This window comes from Columba livia, chromosome 8 (genome assembly GCF_036013475.1).
Source record: "Columba livia isolate bColLiv1 breed racing homer chromosome 8, bColLiv1.pat.W.v2, whole genome shotgun sequence".
Lineage (NCBI taxonomy): Eukaryota > Metazoa > Chordata > Aves > Columbiformes > Columbidae > Columba > Columba livia.
The window spans coordinates 11520315-11532279 of NC_088609.1; the positions used below are offsets into that span (position 1 = coordinate 11520315).

Genomic DNA, 11965 nt, shown 5'->3' on the forward strand with positions numbered 1-11965 from the left:
GGGGATGGCTGTGGGGTGACAAAACCCTGTGGTCAGTACTGGCAGGAGATGGATGAAAACCCCTCTCTGGACAAGGGTTGGACTAGGTGGCCTTTGAAGGTCCTTTCCAACTGAAACTATTCCATGATTCTGTGATTCCAGGGATGCTAGCGTGACAGTGCTTTTTACAGTCTGCCTGAGGGGTTTTTTTTAATTTTAGTTTGGCTTGTTTATCCTCTTTGCTTTCCATAGATTATGTTCACCATCACCACAAAAGATCCATTTTGCCATAGCAAAACACTGAAAAAAAATACCGTACACGGCAGCCAAGACGTCTGTCAGTGCTGTTTGAAACCAAACACTAGCCCAGATTCAGAAACATTAAATGTTATATACTATGTTATATACTGCATTATATACACACTTTCTCGTGAGAGTGAAGGTGAACATTGTAGAGTTTCTTGCTGAAAGGCATTTCTGGTTTGTGCATGCAGCGTGAGTTTTTTTAACAAAATCAAAGGTGCGATGTATTTTTAAAGCGTTTTTCTTCTCTCTCTCTTAATTAGATTTTCTTCGTTACTTTATCCAGCAAAAATCTTTCTTCTTTCTCTACTTTTGTTGCATTTCTGGGCCAAATTCACCACTGGCTCCCATGGAAGCAGGTACATGATAGAGCGAATTGCATCTGCTTTCACCAGGAGTGACTTTGGCCCTCTGTACTAGACATTAGTTACTAGAAGAGAACGTAACCCCTTCCAGTTGACACGCTATTTAAAAAGCACTTGCGTGTGTGTGTGTGAGTGAACTGGACATTGACTTCAGCCCAGTCCTGCAATTACTTGTGAGTGGATAATTTATGGGGTGCTCTGATGTGGGTGATTTAAGGGGTATCTGTGCAGTGTCGCCCCTGCAGCTACAGGCTACAGGCTCAGGGCTGTCCGCAGAGGGTTTGGAGAGCCCGAAATAATTACCCAAATGAAGGGACTTGCCTTGGACTGTTCCCCAGAGATGTCTGACACCTCCTGGGGTGAGAAAAGTCATTGCAGGGTTGGGCTAATGGTCATAACTGATTCATATAATTTCATGTTAGTTTATAATTTCATTGCGGTGTTTGCTGCTAAAATGCATTCATGCTGAGTTCCAGGTGTGTTTTTTCTTTCCCTTCTTTCTTTCTATTTTTTTTTCCTTGTTTTTTAATTTCTTTTATATTTCGCATCAATTCAGGAGCCTGCCTGCAGCCGTGCTTGGGGGTATGCATGTCTCCACACTGAAATAATCTTCTGTTTCTCCAAACCTAGGATGGAAAGAGGATGTTTGGCACCTACTTCCGGGTTGGTTTTTATGGAACTAAATTTGGAGACCTGGATGAGCAAGAGTTTGTTTACAAGGAACCCGCGATCACCAAGTTAGCTGAGATTTCCCATAGGCTGGAGGTGAGATGATCATGGCCGACCTCAAATTCTGTCTGGGAGTTGCAGTTTAACTATTTTCCATTAGTTATCTAAGAGCTGTGTTGCCAAATTACGGGAGATGCTGGAAATTAAAATCATTGGGCAAAAACCAGCGCTCTGCCTCTTGGAGGCTGATGCAAAGCTGAGCTTAGAGAAACAGTCACTTGGCAAAACAGTTTGCAGAGACCTGTGTGGTGGCCAGAGCTGAACCCGATGTCTTGCGTCCTGTGGCCAGGACCACCTCTGCAGCTGGAATGTGAGGAGAGGAATCCCACAGGTTTTCCTTGATCTTGTAGCGAAAGCTGCAGACCTGCTATGATCATTCTGGACTTTGTGGCGGATCACACCTTGTCTGCACTTCTTGTTAGCCTCCTGGTGTAAATAGGGTGACCTGGGCTGGAAAAAAGGTTGGGATGCCTTTCAGGATCTGCCTGTCAGAAAGTATTGCGTTTTGCTGTGATTTTGTTGCTTTCGTAATGTTCCTGTCCTAGAGACTGAAGCCTCTAAAGCAGCTGAATTTCAGAGCCCCTGAGGGTATCACAGGTCTGAAGTTTGTTTCAGGCATGAACAGGCAAAGGCAACTATGATGTAACTGGGGCTTGGGTGCTGCTCCAGGCATCACCCTGTGATCATCTGTACCAAGTAGTGGTTAGTCTGGCCTGGTTTTGTGCCAACTGACCTGTGTCTAGACAATGTCTTAGCACAATTTGGGGGACAGCAGAGGTCAGAGACTGTTCTCATCTGTGCAGAGATGAAGCCATCCCCAGCAGCAGGGGAGGACCAGGCTCTGGGCCATGCCATGCTCTGTGTCCCTAGGGCCAGAGGGCAGACCTGACCCGGGATTATTCACTACAACAGATCTGATGTCACGTTGTTGCTCACAACAGTTCAGCCACTGTCACGTTGCACTGAAAGCAGCAGTGTTGTTTGAGGTTTAAAAAAACCTGAATTCTGAATCTGGCCATTCACCCAGCCCAGCAGAGCCATGCTCTGATGCAGCACCTGATTTCTAGGCTGATCCTGTGTTGACCCCAGTTTTCAGCTGAGTTCACAGACACCCAGCTCACTCAGATGGCTTGTTCAGAACCACATAGCCTGTCTGTGTGCAGTTGGAAGGCTCCCGAGTTCTCCTGCCTTCCAGGGCGTTAGGCTTGTTTTTTCCTGTTGCCCCTGGAATGTGACTGATTTAATTCTGGGATCAGCAGATCACATTCAGCCCCAGCACAGCTACTGTTGGAGGCACATGGAGCTTCACCTCCCCCGAATAAGCCTTTGTCCCTCCAACCCCCATCTCTGATGGCTGCATTTGATGGTTTATTTCAATGCATTTGCTCTCGATTGTAGGGATTTTATGGAGAACGGTTTGGTGAAGATGTGCTTGAAGTGATTAAGGACTCAAACCCTGTGGACAAATGTAAACTAGATCCTAACAAGGTAAGAGCACAAGTACAGGTTTAGAGGTAGAACTGGTCCTGAATGTGTGCAAACGGCAGTGGAACAAATCTGCCCTGAATTTCACCCAACAGGCAATGAAATCCACATCCAGAGCATCTTGTGACTGCTTGAGATGAGAGTTGGGGAAAACCATCCCAGCAAAGGAATGCAAAATTAGGCAGTGGTGGGTGGGAAGAGAGATGACAGGACAGCAGAGGCCCAGGCTGCATTGGCCTTTTTCTTTCTTTCTGGGTGCATGGAAGGGAGTTTGCCATTCTCTGGCCTCTGGCTTTTTTGCAGCTGCAGCATCTTGTCATTCTTGTGTCATGTCCTTTAGGCACAGCAAAAGTAGTATCATAGAATGGTTTGTGTTGAAAGGACCTTCCCAGCTCCCCCAGTGCCACCCCTGCCATGAGCAGGGGCATCTTCACCAGCTCAGGTTGCTCAGAGCCCCGTCCAGCCTGGCCTGGGATGTCTCCAGGAATGGGGCATCCACCACCTCTCTGGCCAACCTGAGTCAGTATTTTACCACGCTAGAATGCCTAGTGGCTTAGGGCAGAGCATTATCTGCAAGGAGAGGAAGGAGAAGCTTCATGTGAAGACCATGAGAGGAGGAGGACAGCGAGCTGTATTTTATCTGGTCCAGAAACTGCTGAGCAGTTACCAGCACCCCTGGTCCTTGTCAGTGTGAGTGTGATTTTTCTGAGTACAGGCAAAAAAAAACAGTCCTAGTTCTTCCAGAAGTGGCTTCAAGACGAAAGAAAGTAGACTAGGTGATCGCACTGCTAAAAAGCAGGGCGTAGGGCTCAGCTCTTCCCCCTGGTGCTGTTCTTCACTGTGCACACCCGGTTCCGTCCCGCAGGCCTACATTCAGATAACCTACGTGGAGCCGTACTTCGACACGTACGAGATGAAGGACAGGATAACTTACTTCGACAAGAACTACAACTTGCGGCGTTTCATGTACTGCACGCCCTTCACGCTGGACGGCCGGGCTCACGGGGAGCTGCACGAGCAGTTCAAGCGCAAAACCATCCTGACGACGTCCCATGCTTTCCCATACATTAAAACCAGGATAAACGTCATTCACAAAGAGGAGGTGAGGCCTGTGTGTCAGGGCCTTCCTGTGTTTGATGGAATGTTGCTGAAACTCATGCACAGTGTACTATTTATTGTATGTGTAGTTTAATATCACAGCCATGTCCCTTCATGCTGTCACATTACACAGATGCACCCTCCTGGTTATCACCAGCCTGCCTTTCCCTTCTCTGTTAAAAATGCAGAAATTCGGCAGAGAGCGAGAGCAGACAGCACCATTGTGAGCTGCTCTGGCTGTTCACTGCAGGGACTCTGCACCTGAGTTTAAGAACGCCTTGTTTCTATTGAGCTTTTCCCTGTTCCTATTCAACCTAAACTAAAACCAGACCAATTTAGTAATGCAGAATGTCACCTTTTTCACCGGTGTATCCAGTTGACACAGTCCTGTAACCCTGGCTGGCTAGTTGGAGAGACTGCAAAGGGACATGAGTCTGCCCGCTCAGGAGCAATCTCAGAAAGCGCTTGAGTACCCAGATGTAGAAATACATTTAAAAATAAAATATTTTTCTTGATGTTCCTAAATCAAGACTGAGACAATGTGTTTCTGAAGTGCTTCTGTCCAGACTGTCCTATCAGTGTCCTCCACCTCTTCAGTGGGACACCCCAAAGTGACCTTGGTGTTTCTGAAGGTCTGTGTCTGGTTGGCAGTCTCAGCTGTAACAGGTATCCTCTATTCTGGCCACTTCTTTAGATCATTTTGACGCCCATTGAAGTTGCCATAGAGGACATGCAGAAGAAAACACAGGAACTGGCTTTTGCAACCCACCAAGACCCCGCGGACCCAAAGATGCTGCAGATGGTGCTGCAAGGATCAGTAGGTACCACAGTAAATCAGGTGAGGATCACTGGCCAAGCTAGAGACACTGGGGTATCATACATCATATCGTATACGTATCACTCGGTGTGATGGATGTTCAGCATTGGGCCTTATTTCTTAAAATACCTGGGATTTTTTTCCCCCTTTCAGTCTGTGGGATGTGGTTAAGGTCACTGGTTGGTCTAGGCCAGCTGCTCTCAGTGACTTTGCCATTTGCGTAAGAGTCCTGAAAATGTGGTTAAATCTGGAAAGTGGCTGAGAAGAGACAGCCCCCCCGCTCAGTAACCTGCTCTTTCCTGGCACTCACAGTTGTTTCTCCATACTTCTCCTTCTCTAAAAAACAGACAGAGAAAACCAAACCAAAACCAAACCACAACAACAAAACAAAAAAGGTGGGGTGGGGGAGCCCAAAGAAACAATCAAACCCCCCCAAAAAAAACATTTTAAAGGTTTTATTACTTTCCTGTTGGTTAGCCAGGCTCTGGTGGGTGGATGTAGGATTGTGTCCTGTTGTGGTTTTTGAACAAAATGGAAAGCAAAGCTAGTGAATGGAGAAAAATGGAGGAAAAACTGAGGGAGTATGAGTAGAGCTCTACTAATGCACAAGCTGGAAAAAAAGCAGCCAGAGTTTCAAGTTCGGGGTTGAGTTTGCAGTGCTGGCAAACATTTCCTTGGTTCCATCTGCATTGTTTAAACTTTGTCTTAGTTGTGAGTTGAGCAGATTTTGTCGAGAGTCCTTATAAGAGAAAACAAATGTAGAATCTCTGCGTTTTCTCACACTGTTTTCCAAAAGCAGAGTCTTATTTAAAACAAAAAAGAAAAGCTTAGAAGAGATTCAGTTGTCATGATGTTTGGTGATTTATGCCAGATTTACCAGCTGCAATTCTTCAAGGTGCATTCTGTAAGGAAATGTTGCATTTTATGAATGTTTCTATATGCAAGAAGTTTCTCCAGTTACTGGATATGACAGATAGTTCCAAGAAACTTAATTTTCTCTTCTGCTCCTAAAAGGGACCATTAGAAGTTGCACAAGTTTTCTTGTCTGAAATACCCAATGATCCAAAGCTCTTCAGACATCACAACAAGCTACGGCTCTGTTTCAAAGACTTCACGAAAAGGTACGGAGTATTGTCATAAAACTGCCTGCCAGGTGCAGTTAGTACTACCACATCAGGCAGGAACATGTAATGAAAAATAACATGAAAATAGCACGGGGGTGTCCAGAGAGAGGAGTATCCATGGTGTAACTCTGTCTCTCCAGTTCTCTACACGGCTGCCCAGGTGTTTTCCTGTTTCTCTGGTGCTGCTGGTCCGTGGCTTCAGGGGCTGAGGTCGTTTGGCTTTGGTGTTGATCAGGAATTAATTAGTGATGACAGTTCAGTTGTGAGCAAGTGTTCCTGTCTCAGTAAACACAACTGGCCACGCTGGCACAAGTGAACTCACAGCTTGGCCGGGGCAGGAGAAACTGCTGAATTCGCCAGGAGGTTTTGTTTCCTTCTGGGGTGAATTTCTGCAAACGGAGTGGATGCACACTGGCAGAATTCTCTTAAGAAATGTGCTGGCTGCTCTACTTTTCTCTTGAGTAATGCAAACTGCATCTTTTGCAAGCAACAAGGAATTAAATATATATTTATAATTGAAATAAAAATAGATCCAGTGACAACATAGTTTTTTCATGTGTGATAGATGGCATTGATGATAAAGTTCTTTTCATACTTTTTGTTTAAATTATATCTTTGCAAGTAGAAGAGTTCCTGATGAACATCTCAGTCTGCTATTTGTTAATCTTTCCTGAGGAAAGCAGTAGATCTATATATCTTTAAATCCTCTTGGACTGGAATGGGCTAGGTGGAGATCAGCTTTTCTCTTCAGAGAGGATGAACATAACTGGAGAATAAATTAAAATAAAAAAGGAGTTGTCACTCTGGAAATGAAATGGAAATGGGAAATATGACACGCTCTCCTTTCGCCATGGACACCAAGTGGTTTAGCGAAGTCTTCATTACCCGAAAGACAAAATAGAGAAGGATATTATGTGTCATACCAGAGGAACAGAATTAATGTTGTTGTACTATTAACCTAACAAGTCTGTAGCAAGCAAGTCCCTTTTTTATGTGCCCAAGTTTCACAGTCTTTTATTTTCTAGATGTGAAGATGCTCTGCGCAAGAACAAGAGCCTGATCGGTCCAGACCAAAAGGAGTATCAGCGAGAACTTGAAAGGAATTATCACCGGTTAAAGGAAGCTCTCCAGCCTTTGATAAACAGAAAGATCCCTCAGTTGTATAAGGCAGTGCTGCCGGTCACTTGTCACAGGTGGATATTTGATCTTACTCTTTCAGCAACGATAAGGAGGGTGTGAAACTGGGCACTGGGGTGTTTGATCTTCTGGTGAACCTGTGACATCTATTTGTTTTCAATTATGGCTCTTTTGGCTGAGTCCGTCCCTTTCCTTTTCTGTCCTGACTTCAGAGCACATCCCCTTCCCAGCAGTTATGGTAGGTGGTGTTTGCAATGGTGTTTGTTCCTCATCTGTGACAATTTTTAATTTTTTTCGTCCTGCATCCCATTCGTTTTAGATTCAGATCCACCCCCAGTGTGGCAGGACTTTGACACTTGTTTGTTCCAAGTGGAACTGGGATGAGGAGCTCCAGGGGCAGGCAGGTTGGAAAAATAGTTGATGTTTTCCATGCTGGAAGATCAGTAAGCTGGAGTTGGGGCTTTTTTTTCATCTGCAGTGAGACTGAGCATAAAAAGCCCACTGGGAATGTATGAAACAGGTCAGAACCTGTAGCACTGTGATCCCCTTGCTGAGCAGGGCGACTTCGGGTACAGAAAGTTTCTAACAAGGCTCTGGCATTCCTGTAGTTGAATTTGATGTATGATATTTTTGTGTCTGCTGAACACTGCAGGAAGGTGACCTTCCCTCCTTATCCAGCTTCAGGACGTTTTAAGCTCTCCCCAGATCACGTTCTGTGCTGGAGTCAGTTTTCACTGGTTGGAAAGCTTTAAACTAGGCTTGAAGGGGTATGGGGTTGTAGCTGGGCTTGTCCCAGTGGGGCAGCATTCTAAAACTGATGAGGACCGGGTGGCCTCCTGTGCCCCTAGGGAGAAATTGGTGTGCTCTGCTCGCTCCCTGAAATGCCTGTACACCAATGCACGCAGCATGGGCAATAAGCAGGAGGAGTTAGAATCCTGTGTTCAGTCGGGAGATTATGATCTGGTGTCAATTACAGAAACATGGTGGGACAGTTCACATGACTGGAATGTGGTCGTGGATGGCTATGCCCTTTTCGGGAAAGACAGGCCAGCCAGGCGTGGTGGTGGAGTTGCTCTCTATGTGAGAGAGCAACTACAATGTACTAAATTCTGCCCAGGAGCAGATGACGAGCGAGTTGAGATCAGGATCAAGGGGCAGGCTGGCAGGGGTGACACTGTTGTGGGCGTCTGTTACAGGCCACCGGATCAGGCTGAGGAAGTTGATGAAGCCTTCTATGGGCAGCTGAGAGTGGCCTCACAGTCACAGGCCCTGGTTGTGGTGGGGGATTTTAACTTCCCTGATGTCTGCTGGAAGGATCATTCCTCCAGCCAGCCACAGTCCAGGAGGTTCCTCCAGTGCATTGATGATAACTTCCTCATGCAGATGGTGGAGGAGCCGACTAGGAGAGGTGCACTGCTGGATCTCATCCTCACTAACAAGGAGGGTCTGGCCGAAGCAGTAAAGGTTGAGGGCTGCCTGGGTTGCAGTGACCACGAGATGGTGGAGTTCAGCATCTTGGGTGGCAGGAACAGAATAGCAAGTAGAATTGCAACCCTGGACTTTAGCAGGGCTAACTTTGGCCTTTTCAAGCAATTGATGGAGGAAATCCCACGGGCAAGACTGCTTGAAGGAAAAGGGGCCCAAGATAGCTGGATTGCATTCAGAGATTGCTTCTTCCACGCTCAGGATCAGAGCATCCCCACACGAAGGAAGTCAAGGAAGGGAGCCAGGAGGCCTGTGTGGTTGAATAGGGATCTGTTGGGTATGCTCAAGCAGAAAAGGAGAGTTTACAGGTCATGGAAGCAGGGGCTGGCCACTTGGGAAGAATATAAGGCTGCTGTTAGAGAATGTAAGAAGGCAGCTAGGATAGCCAAGGCCTCCTTAGAATTACAGCTGGCGAGAGGGGTCAAGGACAGCAAAAAGAACTTTTTCAAATACATAGCAGATAAAACTAATACCAGAGGCAATGTAGGCCCACTGATGAATGGGGTGGGTGCCCTGGTGTCAGAAGATACAGAGAAGGCAGAATTACTGAATGCCGCCTTCGTCTCTGTCTACTCTGCCGGAGGCTGTCCTGGGGAGCCCTGTACCCCTGAGACCCCGGATGAAGCCAGGTCAATGGAGGAGTTTGCTTTAGTTGATGAGGACTGGGTTAGGGAGCAATTAAATAGTCTGGACATCCATAAATCCATGGGTCCAGATGGGATGCATCTGCGGGTGCTGAGGGAGCTGGCTGAGGTCATTGCTGGACCGCTCTCCATCATCTTTGTCAAGTCTTGGGAAACGGGAGAGGTGCCCGAGGATTGGAGGAAAGGAAATGTCACTCCAGTCTTTGAAAAGGGCAAGAAGGAGGACCCGGGTAATTATAGACTGGTCAGCCTCACCTCTGTCCCTGGGAAAGTAATGGAACAGCTTATCCTTGGTGCCATCTCAAGGCATATCAAGGATAAGAGGGTTGTTAGGGGCAGTCAGCATGGCTTTACCAAGGGTAAGTCATGCTTGACCAACCTCATAGCCTTTTATGAGAATGTAACAAGGTGGATGGATGATGGCAGAGCGGTGGATGTGGTCTACCTTGACTTCAGTAAAGCCTTTGACACAGTCTCCCACAGCATCCTCACAGCTAAGTTGAGGAGGTGTGGTCTGGACAATAGAGTAGTGAGGTGGGTTGCAAACTGGCTTAAGGAGAGAAGCCAGAGAGTGGTAGTCAATGGTGCGGAGTGTAGTTGGAGGCCAGTATCTAGTGGAGTGCCTCAGGGGTCAGTGCTGGGGCCAATATTATTCAATATATTCATTAACGATTTAGACGAGGGAATAGAGTGTACTATCAGCAAGTTTGCTGATGACACTAAGCTGGGAGGGGTGGCTGACACACCAGAAGGCTGTGCTGCCATCCAGCGGGACCTGGACAGGCTGGAGAGTTGGGTGGGGAATAACCTAATGAAATTTAACAAGGGAAAGTGTAGAGTCCTGCATCTGGGCAGGAACAACCCCAGGTTCCAGTATAGGTTGGGAAATTACATATTAGAGAGCAGTGTAGGGGAAAGGGACCTGGGGGTCCTGGTGGACAACAGGATGACCATGAGCCAGCACTGTGCCCTTGTGGCCAGGAAGGCAAATGGCATCCTTGGGTGTATTACAAGGGGGGTGGTTAGTAGATCGAGAGAGGTTCTCCTTCCCCTCTACTCCGCCCTGGTGAGACCACATCTGGAATATTGTGTCCAGTTCTGGGCCCCTCAGTTCCAGAAGGACAGGGAACTGCTGGAGAGGGTCCAGCGTAGGGCAACGAAGATGATGAAGGGAGTGGAGCATCTCCCTTACGAAGAAAGGCTGAGGGAGCTGGGTCGCTTTAGCTTGGAGAAGAGGAGACTGAGGGGTGACCTTATCAATGTTTATAAATATATAAAGTGTGAGTGCCATGAGGATGGAGCCAGGCTCTTCTCGGTGGCAAACAATGATAGGACAAGGGGTAATGGGATCAAGCTGGAACACAAGAGGTTCCTCTTAAATTTGAGAAAAAACTTCTTCTCAGTGAGGGTGACAGACACTGGAACAGGCTGCCCAGGGGGGTTGTGGAGTCTCCTTCTCTGGAGACATTCAAACCCACCTGGACATGTTCCTGTGCGACCTCACCTAGGCGTTCCTGCTCCAGCAGGGGGATTGGACTAGATGATCTTTTGAGGTCCCTTCCAATCCCAAACATACTGTGATACTGTGGTTGGGGATGGTGGCAGTATCAGTGCTTCCCTCCCCACCCAGCTTGGACCCTCACAAGCACTTTTGTCACTGTATTTCCTATTAATATTATTGTTAATTATTATTAATATTTCCTAATCTTGTGAAATTGAGCCTGTGCAGGGGGCCTAATACAGGTATTCCAGGCAAATTCCGCTTAGAGACTCAGATGAAAGAGTTTAAAAAGATCTCAGTAGTGCAGGTGGTTTGTGCTGCTTCTCTATGTACACGTGAATTAAACTTTCAGTTTTTGTCTCAGTTGGATAATCCCAGATACAGACCCAAAGCCAACTCCTTTGAAAAGCCATGAGTTAATGTCAGTGGCCTTAATTTTTGCAGTAGCCAGGTGTAGAAAATACTGGAAATCAAGTACAGAATCATTCATCTGATGAGGCTTCTTCTTTCATCATGGAAAATATGAGCTCATAATTGTATTTTCTCTCCCTCAGAGACTCCTTCAGCAGGATGAGCCTTCGCAAAATGGATATCTAAACAAGTTAAGAGCCAAAATAAAAAAAGCACTTAAAAGTAAGGTTTTGAAAAGAAAGAGCCTTGTTATCAGCGCTGGGAATCAAAGAAGTTTTATTGTGAAATAAAACTTGGACTTCATCCTGGACATCCCACACACCTCTTCCTCCATCAAAGTGTTCAGTGGCCAAAAATCATTCTGAATTGTCAAATGTAGACTTATCAATGTTTGGAAAAAAAATCATGGCAGTGGTATCTGGAGTATTTGTGATAAGCTGTAAACTTACCTGTTTTTTAAGGCATTTTTATGACTCAAAGGTACACTAAACGCATTTACCTTTATTTATAGCATTACCTAATGTTATTTACTTTTAGTTCATATATTTAATTTATATTAGGACCATACGCAAATGCATTTTTGAAGTTTTTAATGTAGTGATGATGGTTATTTTGATGGTACTATTAAATATGTGAATGTTTACACTTTAATTCCCTGTGCCTTGGACTTCAGAGCTCACCACCCTTGGGAAAAAGGTTCAGAGAAGGTAAGTCCTACAGCAACACGTCCTAACCAAGTGGTGATTATTTAATTATCCCTATTCCTTTTTTCCTTTTTAATGCTGGATATGAATTGCTGCAAAGAAAAAAAAATAATTCCTAGCTAGGAAGTCCAAACACCACAGTCATCATCTCCTCCTAACTTTGAAAGTGCCACTGGACTACCT

The 11965-nt window shown here is 46.0% G+C and overlaps 1 protein-coding gene across 21 annotated transcripts in view; it reads left to right on the plus strand.

Moving 5' to 3' along the window:
- Nucleotides 1-11729, plus strand: part of DOCK7 (dedicator of cytokinesis 7) — a 113244-nt gene extending 101515 nt beyond the window's left edge. For 12 of the 21 annotated variants that reach the window (XR_010474057.1, XM_065070885.1, XM_065070867.1 and 9 more), the window contains 7 exons: nucleotides 1278-1412; nucleotides 2775-2864; nucleotides 3727-3963; nucleotides 4654-4797; nucleotides 5791-5897; nucleotides 6926-7093; nucleotides 11222-11729. Coding sequence is in view for 20 of the 21 variants with exons in the window: in XM_065070885.1 (XP_064926957.1) it covers nucleotides 1278-1412; nucleotides 2775-2864; nucleotides 3727-3963; nucleotides 4654-4797; nucleotides 5791-5897; nucleotides 6926-7093; nucleotides 11222-11264 (924 nt within the window). In the remaining variant the exon portion in view is untranslated. The remainder of the gene's footprint in view (nucleotides 1-1277; nucleotides 1413-2774; nucleotides 2865-3726; nucleotides 3964-4653; nucleotides 4798-5790; nucleotides 5898-6925; nucleotides 7094-11221) is intronic. The other 9 variants (XM_065070868.1, XM_065070871.1, XM_065070872.1 and 6 more) reach the window with 2 other exon arrangements.
- The last annotated feature ends 236 nt before the right edge of the window (nucleotides 11730-11965 follow it).